The sequence below is a fragment of the Perca fluviatilis genome, chromosome 17, assembly GCF_010015445.1.
Source record: "Perca fluviatilis chromosome 17, GENO_Pfluv_1.0, whole genome shotgun sequence".
Taxonomy (NCBI): domain Eukaryota; kingdom Metazoa; phylum Chordata; class Actinopteri; order Perciformes; family Percidae; genus Perca; species Perca fluviatilis.
In genome coordinates, this window is record NC_053128.1 from 1,455,148 (window position 1) to 1,479,855 (window position 24,708).

Here is a 24,708-nt window from a genome sequence, read left to right on the forward strand (position 1 = left end):
AGCTCTGCAGATTTGCCCAATATTGTACCAATAATTGCTTCCTTCTTAAAGAGGTGTTCCCCCAACTTCCCCCTAAAGTGCTGACAGCACCGTCGACCTGACTGTCCCACAGCACAGCACCGAACACACAGCCTATCCAAATCTACAACTCATCTGTTTAAAGCAATAAAATTATTTTATTTAATTTATTTAATTTATATTTTAAAGCAATGTATCGGCTCCACAAGCAATGCCCGTCAAGCATCTCATCATGATATAACATTTTTTACATTTATCTTCTATATTTCCAATATGAATGTAACCATATTTGTAAAAAAGGGTTCATTTTTCCTAATCTTTGACATAAAGATCCAGACAAACATCCTCACTGACTTTGTTTCTTGCAAAATAAAAATAAAAGACAGTTGGAGATTTTTTTTTTTTTTACAGATGATTTAAATCCTTGCATCAGAGACCATTTTTTCAACTTTAATGATGGCTTCCTGGACTTTCTGCAGAATATATTCCTTCCTCTTTTTTTAAATTGCCCCATTATCTGCAAAAAGTGACTTGTCAGACTGCAGGCATGTCAATGGAACGTTTTTTAGGCCAATGACCCCTTAGCAGTAGGGGCCCCTTACTACACATATCTTATAAAATTGATGCACCAAATTATTGTTGTCTTTACATGAATCCAACATATTATTAGCAAATATAAATCCCCAGTGATGACAGGCTTACTGGCCTATACTGTAGGTGAGGTAGTAGCCATAATGTCAGATGTGAGTGGGGGGGTTTTCACATTCCACCATGGTACCATCCTAACTCTCTTTTTGCTACTGCTTTTCCCAATTGTTTGGACATCCCCGCTATTACAGCTGCAGTAATGGTTTCATTCATCTATAATTCCTGATATATCTATCCAACCAAACTCTGACTCACAAAAATGTGTACATTTTTATGTTATAATGTGACACCTAAACTAATTAGCTGGAAACCAGGCTAGGATCAATAGCTGACTTTACTCTGTTGCTAACATGAAGTAAATAGTAAATTGCCCATTATTTGAACAATCCAATCCATTTTAATGCATCAGCTCCTTTACAGTTTGCCCATTGTAGCCTGTTGTCCTTCCTCTCAATATTGTATTGAGCATTTACATCACCACGTCATAGGCTATAACTGGATTTACTTGTTCAAGTCCATCTGGCTGTCACTTGTTACTGGAATGTTCTCTAAACTCAGCCATTACTTACCAATACACTCTCATCTCAATTCACTGTGACTTCATACTGAATTAGTCCCCTCTCGCACCCTTCAATCTCACTTTGGTCCATTCTCTTTGATCTTCTTCCGATTCACTTGCCACAGATACAACTGTTTCGAAATCCAGCGGGACTCAAAGACGCCATTCTCTTTCCACCTGTCCTCCTGCAATCCCCTCGTTCGCAGCCACGTCCATTACCCTATTGTTGGGGTTGAAGTTAACACATCAGTGTATTATTCCATTTCGCTGCCAGATGTTCGCTGCTGATGCGGAGTAGAGAGGCGCACAGTCGTTACGTCACTGTCCGGGGTTTCCTACTGAAGTGAACCCTACGGCGTCATGGCGGAGGCCGGTTGTCGGAAGACCCTGGATTGAAATGCCAGCTTTCTACAATCGCATTTGACCAACGAGGGCTATTCTTGATTACATCTCAATCGGGAAAGGGGACTTACTTGATTTTTTGAAGTAGAGGAAAACCAACATTGCCCCAGTTTGTACCGAACTCAATCGTTCGGGGCTGCTCTCCCTATCTGGGAGATAGCTAGCTAGCTAGCTAGCTAGCGTACGGCAGCGTTAGCTAGCACATCTGCTAGTTAAATAAAAGAAGAAAGGACCTGTGAAGTGGAAAGGCGGATTTTAACAACAATTTCCTTGGAGTTTGCGAGGTAACATATAATAACACCAGGTTACATACAACGTGCAGTTACTTATCCCCTAGTTGAGTGTGAAAGGAAGCAAAAGTTGCATGTTGATGTGGTAAAAGCCGCGAGAAGTGAGCGGCGAATGAAAACAAGATGGAAGAGGTTGAAGTTAGGTTAGCTAACGTTGTGGGTTTAATAATGAGTACTAAATAAGTTAAGCACTCTACTGTGTTCCACTATTTGCACATCCATTTGCATAGCTAGTTAAATACTGGTGACGGCTGAACGCCGAGTAGCGGCTGTAACCGGAAAGGGCTCATTACAGTGGTTCCCTGCTAAGATGAACTAGCTAGCTAGCGTAAAGTTTTGTCATTTTGTTAGCTTCCGTGCTAGCCTCGTGCTTTATAGCGCTAGCCAACGCTACTTTCCTTGGCAACCTCAGTAAACGCTGGGCTATCACCCTTCTCACTTCTTGTTTATTGAACCCACGTAAAACAAACCAAACTTGGCACGGCATAACACTTTTGACCCACATTGTTGCGGCACGTGTTGAATTATAACAGTTGCTTTTAACGTTGCATTGTTGTGATTTTGTAACGCAGAGAATCATAATACTAGCACAACACATAAGAGCTAGCAAACAGTAAATGGTTATGGTTATAGGGGACAGTCCTCATAATCATGTAGCAATAAAGTGGCCATCATTAATCATTTCAATCAAACCGCTGGCGTTAACACGATTGCTCGAAGATAGAATACTGGCTGGCGCCTTGGCATGTCTGCATACATTAACGTTACTGCCAACCTACCCCGCCAATAGCTCGTCATTAGCCGATATTGGCTAGTTAGCTACAAGCCTAACTGCAGCAACACTAAGACTAGACGACACCGAGGTTGGCATGAGTCCGTTTAACGTGAGATGTGTTTGGGGCTTGGCTATGGTTGATGTGGTTATTTAGTGTTTAGAGTGGTCACGGGGCTTTGTGTGGCTGTGAAAAGCCGCTGCTGCTCCGCGGGCCTGATAGGCCTCTGCGGTGAGGGAACAGCTAAGTTCACAGTCCGTTAACGTTACATGTAGCTGCAGCCATTCGCACATCTCGTCTGTTCTGGTTTCAACTTGACATATCCATAAAAAATAAGTCTTTTGGTGAGCTACGCAGACAGTTAACCTCTCCTAGAACTAAAACGCAGAGCATAAATAACTTTTCACAAATGTTCACATAAAAAAAATATCTCGTGCGCAAGTGAATTGACAGCTCCACAAGGACACTTCATTGGTTGAACTTTGATGCAGGGGCTAAAGTTGGCCAGGGATGGTGTACTGGGGCTGTACATGCATCTTACTTTGTAAGCATGAGTATTTGTACCTGCAGTGGGATATTGTCCTTGTAGTGCCGAATTTTAACAACCACACTTGTCTGATCCTCTTAATACATATTGCTGGAAAAGCATATTGTTGCCGAAATTAGTCAACGTTGAAGGTACAGACCTGACATTTTCACAGACAGTATTGTCTAATGTTGTTACTGTGTATCATCTCATACAGGTTAACCACGTGGAACCTAATACTACAGGTTGTCAGGGGGGAGTCTAACTGTTGGACTTCAACATGGCTGGACGAAGCGAGGATGAAAGTGTAAGCAACAGTAGCGGAGAATCCAGGTAAATCAACTGTTTATCTTTCCCAAAAAGACATCAGCACAGTTTTGATGATATAGTGATTCAAATTGTTTGTTTTTATTGAAGTGTCATCTCAGGTGATAATATATCAGTATGTAACTTTGTATCTGGCCCCTTATTTTTACACATTAGACTGGAGCAAAATACTTCCTACCTCCTGTCTCCCATTTCTGTGTCTGGAACACTGCCATCTTCAGTTTGTTTACAATAAAATGTGTCATTTATAAAGTTACACACTGATGGTCTAATGTATCTAAGTATGTCACTGCTGTTTACAGTATTGTTGTTTCACACAAGACTGTTGTGTACACCACACAGCAGTATATACTGCATTGAGGCAGAATTGTACTGTTCTGAAAAGCTCCTGATCGTAATGGTTGTAGGTTAAACTGTGTAAGTAGCCCAATACCAGGTCATTTAACTCAAATCTGCACTTGCACATGTTTATACTTGCCTAACACATTGCATTGCCAGATGACATTGGGTTGCATTGTGGTAGAAGTTGTGCAAGGCTAAACTTCCATGCTGGACATCCCTTCCCCTTTGATGGCACTCCAGCTGCATTAACACATTGTCTTATATAATAAATAAATGATAGGGCCTCCTGTCATTGGCTAAATGAATAAGCTACATGCATGCAACACTTTAAGTGTATATGTGCCATTGTGTTTATCTGTGCACAAGGCCATATAATATTAACTACAAATAATGAATGTAGATGCATAATGAAAAATGAAGGATTGCTATTCTTTATTGCATGGGTGATTTTTGGGGTAATGCATGTGTAATAACTTTCAAAAACCAAGAACAGTGTTTCCCACAGATTAGAAAGCAATTTGTGGTGGTAACAATCAAGTATTAAAAACTGAGGAGGACATGCTGTTGGATGCTGTCCTCCTCTCCTACTCTTTCTTCAATGCCTCTTTCTCTCCCTGACCCTGTCTTTCACTGGTTGAAGCCTGAAAATATTGTAAACAAATTCATAACATAACTAATTACACTGGTCGGACTGTTCAGCTCTGTTTCAGACTGATACCTCCGGTTCAGGCTGGTCCTCATCCTCAACACGTGACTTTTTCAGCGAAAGAGTAACAACATTTATTATAAACGTTAATTATAATACGTTTATTTGATTCACAGCTGCTACATATAGTGTTTTGACCTCGACAACCCAACTGCATTTTACCGCAAACCTGCGACTAGTTAACTTTCTAAAGCAGGCAAGCAAGCATCGCTTGTTTGCTAAAAGTCGGGTCGGGACTCCAACATTAACACACTGACAACATTGTATTCAAAAAATAAAATAATTTTATAGCACTTTTTATTGTGTGAAGGTGTTCACGAGATACCAACCTTTTGTGAAATGGAGAATTTCGCCGGTCGTTTTGAATACATTTGAATACTGACTTTGATGTTGTTTACCATGGCAACGGTCAAAGCTTCGAATCATTGGGTCGGCCCTAGAGTCCAGTTTGCAAAACTGATTTGTGGATAATTCACTAATTATTATTAACTCTTCTCTTTACATGTGACAGTAATTCAGATGATGAATCCGGTTCTGGATCCGGCTCTGCATCAGGGTCCGCCTCAGGCTCCAGTTCCAGCTCCTCGAGCAGCAGCAGCCAATCAGGGAGCAGCGACTCAGGTAGTGGCTCAGACTCTGGCAGTGCGTCAGACTCTGACACAGAGAAGTCCAAGCAGAAGATGGAACCGCCAAACAAGTCTAACATCGACGGAGCTGAGGTAAAGAAATGTGATTTCATTTAAAATAACAAAGATAATTGTTATTAGGGCTGCACGATATGAGGAAAACAATGCAATAACATTGTTGAATATCCCGATAACGATATTACTTTTGATAAATAAATAGATATTAAAATGAACTCAGTTCTGCTGCTTTCAGTATTCTGCTGAAAAACAACAAACTGCTTGTTGGATTTTAAACAAATGATTCTTTTATTGAATTAATTGGACATTGAATTCAAGGCAATGAATTAGAAATTGCAGTTTTCCACTGATAGTTTCTTTTAACTAATAAAAAAAACATCTCAGCTTGTCTTTGGCGATATGTCCCAGCCTTTCGCGATGTTTATTGCGCCAGTTGATATTGCGATGATTAAAATCGATATCTTCCGCAGTCCATAATGTAATTAAAGTGGACGTGGAGAAATTATTCTGACATGTAGATATTTGATCATTATGTGTTAACTGTAAAGCAGCTGTTATATACAATATAATCAGCATCAGAGTGCTTAACACGGGGGGACTGCTTTAAACACGCAATACTAAGAGTTCAGATGGTTTGACCTTTGACCTAGTTAGACACATTGTTAGTGGCACACAGTTGTTTTGGGGTGTTTTAACACAGTGGTCGAACCGGTTCGTGTGAAATACTTTTTAACCTGTTGAGATATTCTTGGCTAACCTTCCGCTACACTCTTTGACCGCAGTTCTGGAAGTCCAACCCAAGTATCCTTGCAGTGCAAAGATCTGCTATGCTCAGGAAACAACAGCAGCAGCAGCAGCAGCAGCAGCAAAAGAGACAAAGCTCCTCAAATAGTGGATCGGATGAGGTTTGTTTAAAATGATCCCCAATACACTTTTTTTTTTCTCTGTTCTGTTTGACTGGGAACTAATCAACACCCATTAGCGATGTCATTAGTTTCAGGGTTTCTGCCTGAGAAGTTGTAAGGCCCAGTGCAGAGCAAAACTCTGATGAGCGGACTGTCGTTAAAATGAGAATAGCTAGTCCTACTTGAAGGTCAGTTCACCTTAAGTAAGCCTGGCTCTAAGTTGTCACAAACTTAGGGGCCCACCCCCTTCACTATAATCAACAGGTGGCAAGCAAGACACACACGGAAACTTGGCTTGGGTCTATAGGAGTTGAAGCATCTACTACCGAATAATAGCCTAAACTGTACACACACTGTACTGCAAACTGCAAGTTTCGATAACAATGTTGCCAAAGCGTCAACATACAATCTGTCCGAATATTTGGACAAAACAGTTACATGAACATTAATGCAATATTAGGATGATTTATATTAATTATATAAATCTATTTGTTTGGCAAATATGAAACACAAATATTAAAACAAAAGTTATTAAGCAATATGAAGGAAACACAAAAAACAATAATAAAATAAATTAGATTCTAAGACATCTTTACTATATATACAAACTATGAAAATAAACACAATATTAGGATTGATTTATTATATAAATAAATATCTAATAAAATAATCTCTCTCTCAAAAATATATCCCTGCTTAAGCCCAGCGGGGAGTCAACCAGTTACAATGTACTGGCGTAAATCCTGAGTTTACATAACTGTGACATCTGTAACTGGAGTTGCCCAATGAGTTGGTGCTATCTGATTATACATGAACTGTTTGTCTTTGATAATAATCTACTCTAGGACTCGTCAAGTAGCGATGGATCCGACTCATCAAGTGGATCCAAAAAGAGAAGAAATTCAGGCTCCTCTGACTCTGGGTCAGGTTCTGGATCTGGGAGTGGTTCTGGATCAGACTCATCAGCGGAGGACAACAGTGACGAAACGGCATCAGACTACGAGCCTAGTCACAAAATCAAAAGCAGAAAGCCTCCAACCAAGTAAGTGGACCGTAGCCGTTTAATGGCTGCCTGGGTACACAGGGTTACATTATTCTCTGAACTATTTCCCTTTTGTAGTGGTCACTCACCCCAGCCGTAAAGTTATTGATCATATGACATATGATCTTTTAATGGAACACAGAGAGTGGCGAGAGTTTAACTCGGCACCTATATTATCATTCTTCATCTCTTGTCATGTCTCAGGATGAATTTTCGGAATGGGAAGAAAAGCAGCAACCAGAAGAAGAAATCCCAGAAGTGTTCCTCTTCTGATGATGAGGATGAGAACTACAAGAAGGCGGCGTCTGCGGGGCCACGGCGACAGGCCACCGTCAACGTCAGCTACAAGGAGGACGAGGAGCTGAAGACGGATTCAGACGACCTGGTGGAGGTCCTGGGTGAAGATGTCCCGCAGCCTGAGGAAGATGAGTTTGAAACACTGGAGAGAGTGATGGACTGCAGGATAGGAAGGAAAAGAGGTAAGGAACACGGGGCTCAGACTGATGATTTAACCGTCGCTATAGACAGGTATATAGCCAGCTATTCAATTTCAGGATTGTGATTACATTTTAAGAGTTGTAGGGAGGAGGAGGAACTAGTCGGGGTATGAATCTTCACTGGTCTCACGATTCAATTGGATTACGATTATCCTGTCGATGATTCGAATTGATTCGATATCACGATGCCTCACCTCTTCAATAATAGTATTGCTAGACATGGTTTTCCATCGACAAATTCAAGCAGTCAGATATATATGGGTTATATATGCCCTTCTAATTGAATCTGCTGTTAAAAAAGACACTTCCTGAACGTAGAGTCTGACCACAGCAGAAACCGACAAAAGGCAGAAACAAAAAAAGCAGCGACCGGAAAAATCAGTAAGTACCATCAGTAGGCAATAATCGATTATGGTCGGTCTGTCACTGCATCCATGCAGAATCGTCCCCTAGGGATTAGGCCATTCTTTTAGGGGAAGTCAGGAGATACCAGGAAGATCGTTTAGTGCAGTGTTGTGACCAAGTCGTCTTTGCTGAAGTCCCAAGTAAGTCTAAAGTCATTTAGTCCAAGTCACAAGCAAGTCTTAAATAATTTTTTGGGGGTCAAAGTTTGAGGTTTTAGTCTGGCTCTCCGAAATATTTGATGATCAGGTCTTGCATTCAGCAGTTTGCTTATTTTCTTCTTGCGTGAAATGTTTAAATCCCAAAGTGATTACTCGTGGCACAGACTCAGCCATTGTTTTGGTCTGGTCCGCCAAATGAGGCTTCATCAGGGGGCTTTGATGGTATGTGTTGCCATAGCAATGAGTTTGACTGACAGCTAGTCATCCAATCATGACAGTTGATAGTTAGACAGAAAGAGACAACGTAAAATTATATTGTTTTATATTTAACAGATAACATTCAAACTTATGAATACACGCAAGTCATCATGCATCAAGTCTCGAGCCATTAACTTACCAAGTCCGAGTCAAGTCTCACGTCATTTATTTTTTTGTCAAGTCATGAAAACAGTGACTCGAGTCCTGTCCACATCTCTGCTTTGGTGTGATAAAAACAGATTGAATGTCCTGTTCCTCTGTACCTTCTTTTAGCCCAGTTCTAAGGATGAAAAAAAATATATATGTTACACAGTATTCTTTTATTTCTTCCTAACAGCAACAGGAAGTATAACCACTGTATACGCTGTAGAAGCAGATGGGGACCCCAATGTTAACTTCAATCCAAACAAAGAGGCTGGTGATATCCAGTATCTGATAAAGTGGAAGAACTGGGCCCATATCCACAACACATGGGAGACAGAGGAGACACTTAAGTTACAGAACGTCAAGGGCATGAAGAAACTGGACAATTTCAAGAAGAAGGAATCTGAGAAAAAAAGATGGTGAGAGCTTCCTGCTTTATTCAATTTTATCACAGTCTTACAAAATGCGGTGTTACCTTTTTCAGCCCTTCTGAGTTTGCAGGTATGAATATTCTAGTCCCTTCAGGGAACTAAACATCTAAGTCATCAAATTTTTTTATGATTTAAAAATAACAATTTGTCAAATGTAAAATTTTATTTAGTACCCTCTGAAAAATAGTTGGTTGGACTCAGATTAGAAATGGAATACAGACCATCGCTTATTTTTAAATGCTATTTGTCCTCTCCCCAGGTTAAAGGCGGCTTCACCAGAGGATATAGAGTATTTCAACTGTCAGCAAGAAATGATGGATGACCTGCACTCTCAGTACCAGCTTGTTGAGCGAATCATAGGTACCTTTTCTACAGGATGCATCACTTGTTGTGTGTATGAAGCATTTTAATCTGAATAAATTTGATGCTATATTTGTTTGACTAAATATGGGTCTGAATTCCTTTGAGCAGGACATTCAAATCAGAAGTCAGCGGCCGGTTACCCAGACTACCTGTGCAAGTGGCAGGGTTTGCCATACTCAGAGTGTAGCTGGGAAGATGGTGCTCTGATTGGCAAAAAGTTCCAGAAATGCATTGACGACTATATGTGCAGAAACCAATCCAAGACCATTCCATCCAGAGACTGCAAGGTAATACAATGCCTCCATTGACAGTGGCAGTATGTTTGTAATGCGTGAGAGTGATAGTTTTTAATTTAGTCTAGCTTGGTGAAGACTTTATCGACTATGGTTCATTTACGGGATAGTTCCGGTGACGCCGGAAGTTCTGCCAGATGGATCTAAATTTCCGCTTTCTTTGTTTACTTTAAAGTTCGGTCAGATCGAGCGACATTAACCGGAACCTCTGAGCAACGTTACGCGCTGAAAAAGGTTTTAAGGAAAGAATGATTGTAAAGATTTACAAAGAATACGTTTAGGGCATTTCCTCTCTAACTGGGACGTTTTGGGAGTGATTGGTGGCATTTGCTATGGACAAAATACACACTGCGATACACTGGTAAGAGCCAATGAGATTTAACCATGTATCAGCTAATTTAAATAGATCACGTTACTGTATTGTGTCAACAGTTAACTTCATTTAAAATCGTCTGAGGCGTTTTCTTTTGCGGGGTGCGAATGTTCCAAGAAAACAAGTTCCTTCCCGAGACTATTAAGCAGAGCCACATGGCTGCATCTGGTGCTTAGCGCCGCCCAAGACGATTGTGATTGGTTTAAAGAAATGCCAATAAACCAGAGACCGTTTTTCTCACATCCAGGAGTGCTGTGTGGCCACACCCTCCTCAGCAGTGCTGTGGAGGTCCAGTCTTAAATAAACTGAACCGTTATTTTTGACTTAAACACTGCTCTCATCAACTGCTGTTCTTTCCTGTAGGTGCTCAAACAGAGACCCAGGTTTGTGCCTATGAAGAAGCAGCCAGCGTACATAGGAGGTGATGGACTGGAGCTCCGAGACTACCAGTTGGACAGTTTGAACTGGATGGCCCACTCCTGGTGCAAGTATGACTTGACTTAAGCAATCCTTAATTCTCAACTGGAAACAACTACCATAGTAATCAGGGTTTAGCTGGATCCCAGCCAAGCAATAGTGCATGGTTCCTACGGGTCCTTAAAATCCTTGAAAGCTTTTTGTTTTTGAGAGGGGGAAATCATGGCCTTGAAAGTGCTTGAATTTATATATTTTGTGCAAGAATAGAAATTGAAGTTCTTTTTTTTTTTATATCTTTTTTTACTTAACGTTAGTAAATAATGTGTTGTTCTGCACTGCTGTATTAGAGAAGGCAATAGGCCAGATAGTCTGCCATAACAGAGACAGGTGAAATCCTTGTCTGTGAGCTTTTGTTAAGCCAGCTAGTTCTCATAAAAAATATTGGTGTTGTAATGTCTCAAACTATACCATGTTTGGTCCTTGAATTCGAGTGAATTTGAAGTCCTTGATTTGATGTTTAAGATGGTGTGGGAACCCTCATAGTGGCATCTAATATATAAAGTTGATTTATCCGATGGTCATATGCTGCATGATCCATCGTTTAGCAGTGTGTAGCAGGCCCACAAGCTGAGCTTATGGGTCTTCTCTCTTCCGCTCTGTTTTCATTCATAGAGGCAACAGTTGCATCCTCGCTGACGAGATGGGTTTAGGGAAGACCATCCAGACAATTAGCTTCCTCAACTACCTGTTTCATGAGCACCAACTGTATGGGCCCTTCTTGCTGGTTGTGCCCCTCTCTACACTAACCTCCTGGCAGAGAGAAATCCAGCTCTGGGCCCCTCTGATGAATGTTGTGGTCTACCTGGGAGACATCAGCAGCAGGAACATGGTATGGTGCTTCCAACACCTGTTACACATCAGGGTTCAAAATTAGCACTGTTTACCAGCCAAATGCTGGTGAAATATGCAAGTGGCTGGTAGCTTTGCTTCACTCACCAGCCAAAAAACCCAATGGTAATCTATTGAGTGGCTGGTAATATGTGAACATTCACTAGCCATTTTGGCTGGTAGACGAAAAAGTTAATTTTGAAGCCTGTTACACATACATACAGATAGGCCTGTAACAATTATTACATACAGTGGTGCTCATAAGTTTATGAACCCATGCTAAAGTTGACTAAAAAGAGGAATACAAAATCATCTTTTGGAAATTGATCTTAATGCCTTAATTAAAAAAATTTGGAAAAATCCAACCTTTTAAGGACACAAATCTTTGTGAATGAATAATGTATCGTAAATAAATAAATGTTCTTCCTTAAAATACAGGGGGCATAAGTCAGTACACCCCTATGTTAAATTCCCATAGAGGCGGCAGGTTTGTATTTTTAAAGGCCAGTTATTTCATTGATCCAGGATACTATGCATCCTGATAAAGTTTCCTTGGCCTTTGGAATTAAAAAAGCCCCCCCACATCATCACATACCCTTCACCATACCTAGAGATTGGCATGGTTTTATTTCAGTTAGCCTAAAAGCTGGTTTGATTTGCATTGAGAGATGATCTTATGGAAAGTACCCCATGCCTTCACCTATGGTGAAGGGTATGTGATGATGTGGGGGGGCTATTTTAATTCCAAAGGCCAAGGGAACTTTATCAGGATGCATAGTATGTATGACTGTAAACTTATGAGTACCACTGTAAATGTCTAATTGTCAATTTTGTTCTTTTTAATTCTTTGTTTAACTGCAAGGTTTACTTCATAGGCTGTGTATTTGTGTTATTATATTATCTGGGTCACATGACACTGATAGAACCAAAAGATGTATCCACTCAAATTTAATTTGTTTAAAAATAATAAATAAATAAATATTTTTAAATTTGACTGAAAGAGACAATTATATTGTTAATCACAATTGTACAATTGAGACAATTGTACAGCAACATTTGGAATTGTTACAGCTCTAAATAAAGCAGCAAAGGCATCAGTTTGTTAATGTCTAAACATGTTTTCCTTTTTTACCTGTTTTCTTTTAATAGATCAGGACACACGAGTGGATGCATGTCCACAGCAAGAGACTGAAACTTAACATCATCCTCACAACATATGAGATTCTTCTCAAAGACAAGGTCAGCAGCTACTTCACTTTATCATGGGCTGTGGGCTTTGCTGCGGTTTATCACTAGGGCTGGGTATCGTTTGGGTTTTTTCTTGACCTGCACATGTATAGTTTTTTCGTTTGTAGGTCCCAAGAGTTTTTATTTGGGGGCGGGGTCCGAGACCCGGTGCTAATACGGTACCGGTGCCTTAATGACTGTGATCTACTGGACCGAATTGCAATGCAGATTTCGGTGCCTTATTTAGATGCCACTTAAATGCCTGCGCTTCTCTCCGATGCTCCGAAATGGACATTAGTGGGAACTGAAACATCGCTGCATGTCACGCTAGTTAACACTACACCTGACAGCAGGTAACGTTAGCCTACCTTTAGCTAGCAGCTGGAGTAAAAACGATTAAAATGCTGACAGCTAAACGGTGTAAAAGTGTGTGTATTTCACTGGAGAGGAACGTATAACAGTGTGCAGCTGCTGTTGTCTGAAAAACAACACAGATGGTGCATTCACTTGAAACTCGCCTCGTGCTGCATTCAAAGTTATTGTAAAATACCCTTTTCCCATCCAGTGGTTGTTTTTGTCGTTTAACAGGAATTTACTGGTGAAATAAGTTATTGTTATTAAATTTTTAATAAATTATTTAATTTTGACCCTGTGGCCTTAGCAATAAACAAGCCATTTTTTAATGTCACCGACAATTTTTAATAAAAAAAAAAAACAATATATATATAATATAAATATAAAATCTATATCTCGGTTCAGGCACTGTTTTTGAAGTATCGTTTTATTTTCTTCTCCGGGGGGGCGGGCGGGGGTGTATAAAATGTGTCATCTTTTTCAGCCCTTCTGAGTTTGCAGGTATGCATATGAAATGGTAAAGGTCCGTTCTAAAACTGTGTAGTACATGTGAAACTTGTAACGTGTGTGTCTACAGTCATTTTTAGGCAGTGTTAACTGGGCCTTCATTGGTGTGGATGAGGCGCACCGACTGAAGAATGATGACTCCCTCCTCTACAAGACCATGATGGACTTCAAGTCCAATCACAGGCTTCTAATCACAGGAACGCCACTGCAGAACTCCCTGAAAGAGCTCTGGTCCTTGCTGCACTTCATTATGCCCGAGAAGTAGGTCATATCAGTTGTTATACTCAAATACTAACTCACTGCATGGTACTGTATGGCTCGGTTCAACTTGACTCGCTTTTCTCGATTTCGTTTCCACTGCAGATAGTACCCCCTCAATTAGCTGATCTTCCTAGCGATGCCACTTGAAACTGCTGTGACATCATCTTCAACGTGACACAAATGCAGTGTGCATCCAAACAGAGGAACGTCTGTACTTCATCAATTGATTGGTTTTGCAGGCCTCCATTTTTTAAAATCTGGGTAGAGAGATAGAGAAACAAACAAAAATACTGTAATGTAGACGTGATACAAAAACTGTCTATGATCATGAAGCTGATTGTTACTGTGCAATTCTGTAGTTTATAAGTCTATCAACTACACACCGGACTGGATTCTCTACTAACAGCGACAAACTGAGTGACGGCTGCCCTAACAGGGCAATTACAACTTCCGTGTGTGTCACATGATGCCATGGAGCCCAAAAACACTCTTTCCCATAGACTTAGATGGCAAGAGACGTCTGTAAATTAGTAGATAAATGTTTTTGAGCGTCACAACCCCTGCAAAATGACTCGTTTAACTATCAGAATTTGATCCATTCGTTCAACATTTGGAAACCACGAAATCATTTAATTCCCATCAAGTTAGCCGAAGCCTAAACAAGAAGTAACCTGCTTAGCCGGCGGAGGTCTCTAGTGTGCCTGCTCTATGCGTCACACAGTGCGGAAGCAGCGCTGATCCTCTGGGTCATATATGTGGAAAGTGAACCAGCCTTTATTTTATCGCCAATTGGATAATTAAAAATCCCAATTCCAATAATGGTAAAAATGCTGAATATCACAGCCGACGATCATCCTGGCCGATAATCGTTCGACCCCTATTCAGTACTCCTGAATACCACTGTCGGGTGTGGTTACAGGTGCAAAGTATCCCATTTCACCACAGAAAACATTTATGCACCAGAAGAGGAAAGGAAATAATGCTTTTCAGCTTGGTGTTGAAGAAGAACTCCATTGATTCTACAGGTCTGTATAGCCCTTTGTTTCTCCAAAGGGAGCTGTGTGAAGTCTGATTAAAAATGCCTCAGTTGAAGTCACTTGAGTCTCTGCCCAAACTGTCGGCATTCTAGTTACACTGGGGGTAAGGCATGCATCATTTTTTTTGGCAAGGAAGAATTATTCGTGGAGTAAAAGAGTCTGGTTCTGCTGATTCAATTTTTAGACTTTTTAACTAAGAAGAATGAATAGCTCTCCTACACAGATTTGTATTCTTTTTATTTTGCCTCTTTTCTTGGATTTTTCTCCTGTAAAATACGGGACAGTTTTTACTCTTTTAAGCCTAAATTATTTAAATGAGAATCTGATAAAAGAGATGGAGAAACTCATAGACACATGCAATGTGAGACCTGGGTTGCTAGGAAACTTCATTTTAAAGGGGTCACTGGCTAAACGTTTGGCAAATACTGTGTTAACATCTTTTTTCCAAAATGTATATCATGAAATTATTTATGATACAAACAAACCTATGAAGCACTTTTTACAACATAAAAATTATGAAACCTAATTAGTTTTTGCACATTTTGCTTCTTGGGGGAAATGAATAAGGAATTTTGTCCATTATCATGTGCCATGAGTTGACTGTATTGCTACACCACCATTAATGTGTGTTTGTCTTGCTTCTTAAGGTTTCACTCTTGGGAGATGTTTGAGGAGGCACATGGTAAAGGCAGGGACTCCGGCTACACCAGTCTGCACAAAGAGCTGGAACCTTTTTTACTGCGCCGAGTCAAGAAGGATGTGGAGAAATCTCTTCCTGCCAAAGTGGAGCAGATCCTCAGAGTGGAGATGAGTGCTATCCAGAAACAGTATTACAAGTAAGAGCTGGACACTACCATTTAAATCAAAAACTAAAAAACTAAACAATGATTTCTTGTCTTTAGGGCCTGATATGGGCTTTTGAAGACCAATGCAGGTTATAGAGGGGAAAGCGGCACCGATTACCGATATTGCGGCCGATATAGTGAATTTTGGAGCTGGAATGAAAATAGAATAACTTTATCGAAGAATATTTAACAATAATATACATTATAATTACATGTATTGTATTGTCAACCAATTCTAGAAATGAACACAAAGAAAAGAAAGAAAAAATTAGATAAACTAGTACAGTGCCCGTTGAAAATGTGCCTGTTTGGAACAGGCCGATTGCTGCATGTAGAATTCTTCAAAACCAAATTGTACCCCAAAATTACTTACAGAAGGACCCCAAACCACTTAATATGCAACTCTACTGTATACCCTACTACTGACTTACAGTGTAGGCTACTTCTACATCAGAGGAAGACATTGTATTTACCTGACAGAGAACGGGGCAGATTCAGAATGTAATCACAAAATATCACAATGACAATGTGGAGTAATCAGACATTAGCCTCATGGACTCATGGCAGTGCGCTACCCACCTGGCCCGTTATGAGAGCTAATCAGCACATGCCTGCGTTAATCAACCACCAGAACCGGAGCGAGTAGCCTACAGAGACAATCTCACATTTAGCTCCAGAGAAAACATTGTAGTGTTGTCTTTTTGGTCAACGATATTGCATGATATCGCCATAGTTTAATGATGACGGCGTTGTCTCGTCTCTCGTAGGATGTCCATGTAATCAATCAGCTGTTGATCTGGGAAAGTGAAGAAAAGTTTGGTTGTTAACGTTGTATCCAGTAATCATGCCGCAAAACTGTCAAAGTCAAAGCCGTTGGGAAAGACATTAAAGTATTCGATGTTGTGTAGAAGTTTGTTCCCCTGTCGAGTACTTTATTGTGATTGTAGTAATCTATTGGCTGTAATAAATATATTTGCCAGGTTTTCGGTTTTTGTGAGGAAAATATGCGATATAGGCGTAAAGTTACAGGTACCCTGGTAATAGGCGTATGATTCGCTTTTTTTTTTTAAACGGCGGTATTAATGTAATAAGTTATAAGTGGTGAAAGTTAGAGGCAAACTTACACAACAGTTGCGATGTTCTTGTATGCTATCTGCTCGTGCTCCAGGAAAGTGAAGACAAGTTAGTTTGGTATATCCAGCAATTAAATCATGTAACGTTGGAGGCGTTCTGCAGTTGGCGTCTGCCTGTGACATGCAGGTTACTTTCCCTTCAAACACACACACACACACACACACACACACACACACACACACACACACACACACCTACATGTACACGTCTCGCTTTATTAGATAGATGGCTAGATAAATATCATATTCATTTTCAGTCCAGTGCTGAAAAGTTAAGCCAATGGGGAAGTCCCAAAAACTGTTTGAATGGCCACTTGAGGCTGGCTCTGATCCCCATAGATCACCATGTTAAAATGCCCAACTTTATAGCAGAATTACATGTTTACAGCCTGGTACAAAAAACGGTTTTAGTCTCCATAGCCAAGTTAATCCTTCATGTTCCAACTGTGGGCGGTGGTGAATTTATTTTTATAACTCACCCTTTTAAATTGTATTCAGGCTTTGGGTAACAGGTGGCTGCCGTCACAGGGAGCCAACATAGACTGTAGGCTTTATTCAGCCCGCCTCAGCTCCATCCACGCTCCACCTCTCTGCCCATTTTTGGATTAGCCGAAGTCAGGCACTGCCAAGATGGCGATGGCCGCGGAGAGCCACCCGCTTTGAGCTTCATTTTAGCTCTTCAGAAACCTATGGTTGACATCACGGAGGCTACGTCTATATTTTATAGTCTATAGTCTCAACACAGCCTTACGTCCCACATCATACTCAAAAATCCTTTTAAAGTGCCCTGCAGCATCTTCAGTCAATCAGTTAATTCTTGTTCAACCCCTGCTTGAATGATATGGAGGAAATATTTATTCATAATTCAAATTGAAAGTCCAAAGAGAAAACGAATCGAGATCAAATAAAAAATATTATTATTTTACTACTCTACTAGGAAAAATCATGCCATAATTAAATTGAAAAAGGAAACTGAAAAAGCAAAGTTGAAAGTTCAATGTAAAAAGTCAAATTTAAAATGCAAAGCTTAAATATAAATGCTTAAACTGAAATCTTTTATTGAATGACAAACATCAAATATGAAACTCAAAATTTGAAATGGAAAAACTTTAATAGAAATACTTAAATTAAAATCTCAAATAGCAAAAAATAATTAATAATTTTCAATTTGAAGTTTTATCTTATGAATTTTACATTTGGTAATTGCCTTTTGACATTTTAAGATTATCCATTGCTATTTCTATTTAACATTAAGGCTTTTCATTTTGAAGTGACACTTGTCAATTCAAATGAGGAGGCGTGGCCCAACGGCTGGTGGGGGGGTTGACAGACTTCCAGCTGACAGTGGAGTCTCTGAGCTTCATTGGCCGGCCGGCGAGTAGGCAACGCCGGCCGCAACTAGCTGGCTTGTCACGTTAGACTGGAGGGTCTCAAGTCTGACAATTTTCGTCTGTCATTTCTCCCCCAAATTCACTTCTGAGAACGTTTTAGGTAAGAAATGAACTGTTTAGTGTTTGAGTTTCTGTGATTCAATAAAAGATTTCAAAGATTTCAGTTTAAGCATTTATATTTAAGCTTTGTTTGACTTTTTACATTGAACTTTACATTTTCAAATTATCATTTTACATTTAAACGTTTCCTTTTTCTTTTTTCTATTTAATTATGGCATGATTTTTCCTAGTAGAGTAGTAAAATAATAATATTTTTAATTTGATCTCGCTTCGTTTTCTCTTTGGACTTTCAACTTGAATTATGAATAAATATTTCCTCCATAGAGTGATGCAGAGATGAGTTTGTCATTAATGGAAGCTGACATTTCTAGTTAATCTAGTTCTGCTGCTAGACATTTGCGCATCATTTATAGAGTAGTACAGTAATATGTGTGTGTGTGTGTGTGTGTGTGTGTGTGTGTGTCTTGTGTGTGTGTGTCTTGTGTGTGTGTGTCTTGTGTGTGTGTGTCTTGTGTGTGTGTGTCTTGTGTGTGTGTCTTGTGTGTGTGTGTGTGTGTGTGTCTTGTGTGTGTGTCTTGTGTGTGTGTGTCTTGTGTTTGTGACCAGATGGATCCTGACCAGGAACTACAAGGCTCTGAGCAAAGGTACCAAAGGCAGCACGTCGGGCTTCCTGAACATCATGATGGAGCTGAAGAAGTGTTGTAACCACTGTTACCTTATCAAGCCCCCAGAGGACGAGTTCTTCAGCAGAGCTGAAGCCTTGCAGGTCGGTTTACTTTATCTTACTGTGTTCAGGAATTCAAGTTCTGCGTCGCTAACAACGGATTTCCGTCTGCTGGATTCCAGACAGGCCATGTATGAGATGAGTGTAGGCTAGGGCTGGGTACCGAATTCAATACTTCGTAGGCACCGACCGAATTGCCTCTAAAGTATTGAGTATCGAGAAATGCTTCCTCATTCAATACCCAATTTAAACCTAAGGAGTAAATCTCATCAGCATCAGTGAGCCTATCAGCATGCAGCATGCTTCTACCAAGATCTAATAATGTCTGTGATTGGCTGTCTAACATTACACGTTGTAGAGACACACAGGAAAAACTCTGTTACACAGAGACGGCTCACGTAGTCGGAGCTGAAACATAAATACAAAGATTTGTGCCGTAATGTATCGAAAAAAAGTATCGCTAGGAACCGTATCGAATCTCACGTTGTTGGTATCGGTACCGGTATTGAAAATCTTACCCAGCCCTAGATGCAAACATTATACATGTTGTTAAGATTATAGTCTGAGGAATAATCACGGTATCACGATTATTATGTATTTATTAATTTCACAACACTTCTTATGTATAAAAATCACATGAACACTCTTTAAATTTAGATAGATGTGTTATGTATTGCTGCCTTTTGAAACTTTTGAAGACCACAGTAACAACAGTTCTAGTAAAATGATGAAACTGAAAACATCTCTCGTGCGGTACAGTAGTAGCTTCCGTGTCTCTGATAAGCAGGGCACTTTAAGCTGCTGCACCACTGGTGTAACTTTGTTTTTGTTTTGTGCAAGTTGCAACAATTGCAATGATTGTGGAATGTTTTTTTTACATTTTCATTTGTTAGAATAATTGAAAGTGATCTTTAACAAAAATAAGACATAATAAAAATTATTGTATGATCAATCATCAACCTTTTTTATTTAAATTCATCAGAAAAGATTAGAGACTAGTGAATAATCTGTCACACCACAAACCAAGATCAAGATGGCAATAACAGTGCTGTCCTTCTTAAGAAGAAGTTGGCCCTATCAAAAAGCTAGGAACGGCCCTGCTAGCTGCTGTGTCTGAAAACTGCTGGACAAAATGCATCATGTCATGGGGAGATGACGCGGCATGTTGCCAAGAGAACTCTTTGCAGGTTTGAGCTATTGAAGAGTTTTGACTCTTAACGTAATGTTATTGTCCGCTCACTTACTGTAAATGGCAAACGTTGGCTGGCACGCTTAATAGTGACATCGGTTAATTGCTGTATCCCTAGATGAGTGTAGATAAAAAATATATTAACTTTAAAGGGGTGATAGAATGATTATATAGGGTATTTCACACTGTTCCTTATGTTCTCCTAATAGGGTATGTAACATTGGTTGGGCTGAAAATGGCCCAGGTGATATTTTTTTTGGCCCTTATGCACCCCTGTGTTTTGGCTCTATTTGGAGCAACAGCTTTTCTTCCAAATATGGTATGTTCATGAATATTTAGATGAGCTGCGCGCTGATTGGTTGAGGAGAATCCCAATACACACACATTAGAGACACGCGCTGATTGGTTGAGCGAATCCAATACACACACATTAGAGACACATACACACACACTGCTGCCCTGCGCACAGCACACACACACAAACACAGACACACACACACTCACACACCGCTGCACAGCACACACACACACACACAGACAGACACACTCACACACCGCTGCACAGTGCACACACACAAACACAGGCACACTGTCTGTTACATGCCCAGACATGCCCAGGCGAGAGCCGCAGTGGCTAAAACAGCCGAGACAAAATAAAAAAGTTTCGACACTTTCATTATAACTATAGTGTTGTTCTAACGTTACTCTTGCGACATAAAAAAACTCCACCAAAGAATTAACTCACCTTTTTAGCTAGTAAACGTGGGGAGAGGAGAGTGAACCCCTGCAAGCCTGTCCTCTGCCAGTGCCTCTGCAGCGCTGCGTTAGATCCACAACTCCCTCTCGTCCGATATACTCGTTCTAAACCCTTTTCTCTCGGCCAGTAGGCTATTCCGTTGTACAGTCTGGAACACTGCATTTACGACCATGGTTCATTTTCAATATCCTTGCAAAACCTCCAAACTTTCTTCTTTTCTAAAGTACACAGCGCAGCTCGTGTGGGAGATCCTGACACAGCTGACACAGCTCCAGCTCAGTGAGTCTGTGCCGACAGGGAAGGCAGCAAACCCGGCCAGCAGCCGCCGCCTGTCTTGGCAGATTGTGGAGCTTGTGAAGTCTGACACTGACTTACCAAATTTGCAGTTAGCCATCAATTTTCATAAAACGGCCCATATTTGAGTTTTACATTGAGTTGATTTCTCACATAAAAGTCTCAGAAGTGAATTTTGTAATGGAATAGCAGAGATCTGCACAACCTAGATTTAGAAGACTAACTGACCTCAGATCAGTTAGTGGCCTATGTAAATTTGGGGGCGTTGCAAAGATAGAAGGTTGAGCCAAATGAGGGGGATTTGGGAGGTTGACGTCAACTTCCAGCTTTGTTCAGATTCGCCCGTTTTCAGAAGCGAAAGAGAAAAGAGTTTCAAATTGTGAGATTTGCAGAGGAAAGGGGTGTCAATGGGATTTTGAGGTTCTATGTATGTCCTATTTACCCTCCAAACTGTCGTTACTCAACTATGACAGGGTAAAATCGGTTTTGCATTCTACCCCTTTAAAGAAAAATAACAAAACAGAACCAGCTTCCTAGAACGTAATTATGTCAGTAGTTGGCTGTAATTAGCTGTGAATTCGCTCGGGACTGGAGTCAGTGGGTACGCGTCCCTTACGTTTCTGGTATTTGGCTTTTCTGCATCGAGACATACTCTTTCAAGAGAGAATCGTGATGCATCGACGAACCCTTTTTTCCCCACCTCTATTAAATATGTGGCCCGTGTTGTGTGATTTTAGTGCCTCTGCTTGTTTTCCCTGAAAAAATTATTTACTTTAGTCGGATGGTCTTCATTCAGTTGGTGTTGTGCGGTTGTTACATTTGTATCAAACCTACAATAACTGATTATTTGTTTGGCCACCTGGAGGCAGCAAAACAGGTTGTCAAGACATTAACAAATCATCACCTTGATCATAGCCGATCACTTAGCTGCTTTAATTTCAAAATTGTAGGTGCAGGAGGTCACAGCAAAGGTTGTGTTATGTGGGTGTACACTACCGGTCAAAAGTTTGGGGTCCCTTACAAATTTCCATTCCACACCATTCTAGGCAGAATACCAGCTGATCTGAGTGGGTGGCTGATCTTTAATGCAATATCTACATTGCCCATTATCAGCAACCATTCATCCAATGTTCCATAGGCACATTGTGTTTACTAATCTGATATCATTTTAAAAGGCTAACTGAGAAAACATTGGAGAACCCCTTTAATTATGGTAAGCCATAATTTTTTTTTTTTTTTGTAATGTGATATTGATTTTTTTTTTTTTTGTTGTTTTTTTTTTTTTTTTTTTTTTTTTGTGGGGGGTTTGTTTTTTTTTGTTAAAAACACAGTTTTAAGTGTATATTGATTTCATAATATCACTTGGAGAGGACAGACCAGTACCTTTTAACACTGTGACCCTCTTTTCCTCCCACAGCAACTGGTCCGCTGCAGTGGGAAGCTGGTTCTTCTGGACAAACTGCTGGTGCGTTTAAAGGAGCGAGGACACAGAGTTCTCATCTTCTCCCAGATGGTGCGGATGCTGGATATCCTGGCTGATTACCTGAAGGGCCGACAGTTCCTTTTTCAGGTAGCTCCACACTGTTCTCATATAACCATCAGACATATACTGTACACACAGACACAAATATGCTCCATAAAAGCTCTCCGGAATTTAGCTCCAGCTAGAAAGATGAAATGCCATCTACATATAAATTCCTGAATTCTAAATGCTGTACGTTTGTGCAGAGATTAGATGGCTCCATCAAAGGGGAGATGAGGAAGCAGGCGTTGGATCATTTTAATGCCGAGGGCTCAGAGGTAAGTTCTACCTTTTATGTATCCAGTAAATGCTGTTTGTGTTTCGTTTGAATAAGTAAGGACTTTAACATAGCGAACCTCCATTTGCGCCCAGGATTTCTGCTTCTTGTTATCGACGCGTGCGGGTGGTCTGGGTATCAATCTGGCATCAGCTGACACAGTAGTCATCTTTGACTCGGACTGGAACCCCCAGAATGATCTCCAGGCCCAGGCCAGAGCCCACAGGATCGGACAGAAAAGACAGGTAGGCAACAACTGTCATAAACCTCTGCTCATCTTTGCTTCACTGTATTTTGCGGCCGTATGCCAGCTGTCACCTACATCCACGCACCAATTAGTAACACCATGTTGACTGTGGTAACAGGAAGCTGTAGCTGCTTCACAATAAAAGCCTTAGAATAGTTAGCCAGTGGAACACGGAAATAGTGACGCAGTGGCAGGAAATGTTATTTGGCATTGCTAAAAACTGCAGCTCCACTTGGCAGAGAAAACTGAGATCGTTACCATTAGTGTTGCCTAGTTACTGATGAAATTGTTTGGTCAAGATTGCGGAAAAAGACGTTAATGACTAATCCCACGGTAGGATACTATTTTAGAGGAAGAAACGGTCCTTAGATACTTTACTTTAGGTGGGGGAGTCATTTTTCTTTCTCCATAAAATTCTTTCAGCATATAATTCAAGTGGTCTGAGAGAAAACTATACTTCTTGACCACCTCACTGCCTCAAATTTTCAGGCTTTAATAAATCTAGTCGTCTCAGGAGACTTTGGCCAATCACAGGTCATTTCAGAGAGGGAGAGAGCGTTTCTATTGGCTGTTCTACCAATGCAGATTCATGTGCACGTTCTTTTGGTGAAAGTACATCATCCCTAGTAGACTTAAATGATCTACCTTATCTAAATGCACTGCCAGAATGTGTTCAAATTTGATTCCTGATATAAAGTATACTATATACAGCACTGTTTCCTTGTGGTTGGCAGGTGAATATCTACCGTCTGGTGACAAAAAGCTCAGTGGAGGAGGAAATCATTGAGAGGGCCAAAAAGAAAATGGTGCTGGACCACCTTGTCATTCAGAGGATGGACACTACAGGGAAAACTGTCCTCCATACGGGTTCTGCTCCCTCCAGGCAAGCAACACATGCTGCATTCTGCTGCTTTCATCCGTTTGGCTCGGCCCCTCTTGAACTAAACTGTCTGTGCTTGTTGACCACTAGGATTGGGCATCGAGAACCGGTTGCACCTAGGGATCGTTTTTTTTAATTATTATTGTAATCGATTGGAAAAAATAGTATTGAATCCAATCATCGGTTCCAAATTTAAGATTCGCAGGTTTTGCTTTCCGTAGCGGCCGCCGTGCTTCCAGGTGCTTATTGTGTTGCGGCCATGGAGCTCCGTAAGCGGCGCTCTAGTCTGGCTTTATTTTATGTTGAAAAAGCCCGGTAAAACTGTACACCACCACTGGAAATGTTCCTCTTATTTGTAAAATGAGCAGTGAACTGTTTCAACTCCAGCCCTCAAAGAATTGAGAATTGATAAGAACCGGAATCGAAAGGAAGAATCAGGATTGGAATCAGAAATGTTAAAATCAAAACGATGCCCAACCCTATTGACCACCTTGTTATTGACCGATGAGTTTGTCGTTTTTTCACCCCAAAAAAAAATCAAATCAAGAGATTTCACCCGTAGTGCTTGTACCCCCTTTTAAAGGTTGCTGCTAC

At 40.5% G+C, this 24,708-nt stretch overlaps 1 protein-coding gene across 1 annotated transcript in view; it reads left to right on the plus strand.

Annotated features, from left to right (window-relative positions):
* Nucleotides 1–1,792: 1,792 nt before the first annotated feature.
* chd1 (chromodomain helicase DNA binding protein 1) overlaps nucleotides 1,793–24,708 on the plus strand; it is a 44,770-nt gene continuing 21,854 nt past the window's right edge. The window contains exons 1-19 of the mRNA XM_039779187.1: nucleotides 1,793–1,911; nucleotides 3,434–3,549; nucleotides 5,103–5,310; nucleotides 6,018–6,140; nucleotides 6,986–7,182; nucleotides 7,387–7,661; nucleotides 8,838–9,063; nucleotides 9,335–9,435; nucleotides 9,547–9,725; nucleotides 10,468–10,592; nucleotides 11,194–11,410; nucleotides 12,559–12,648; nucleotides 13,568–13,758; nucleotides 15,443–15,631; nucleotides 18,831–18,990; nucleotides 22,606–22,758; nucleotides 22,917–22,988; nucleotides 23,083–23,232; nucleotides 23,969–24,117. Coding sequence (XP_039635121.1) covers nucleotides 3,497–3,549; nucleotides 5,103–5,310; nucleotides 6,018–6,140; nucleotides 6,986–7,182; nucleotides 7,387–7,661; nucleotides 8,838–9,063; nucleotides 9,335–9,435; nucleotides 9,547–9,725; nucleotides 10,468–10,592; nucleotides 11,194–11,410; nucleotides 12,559–12,648; nucleotides 13,568–13,758; nucleotides 15,443–15,631; nucleotides 18,831–18,990; nucleotides 22,606–22,758; nucleotides 22,917–22,988; nucleotides 23,083–23,232; nucleotides 23,969–24,117 — 2,858 coding nt within the window. The 5' untranslated portion in view covers nucleotides 1,793–1,911; nucleotides 3,434–3,496. The remainder of the gene's footprint in view (nucleotides 1,912–3,433; nucleotides 3,550–5,102; nucleotides 5,311–6,017; nucleotides 6,141–6,985; nucleotides 7,183–7,386; nucleotides 7,662–8,837; nucleotides 9,064–9,334; nucleotides 9,436–9,546; nucleotides 9,726–10,467; nucleotides 10,593–11,193; nucleotides 11,411–12,558; nucleotides 12,649–13,567; nucleotides 13,759–15,442; nucleotides 15,632–18,830; nucleotides 18,991–22,605; nucleotides 22,759–22,916; nucleotides 22,989–23,082; nucleotides 23,233–23,968; nucleotides 24,118–24,708) is intronic.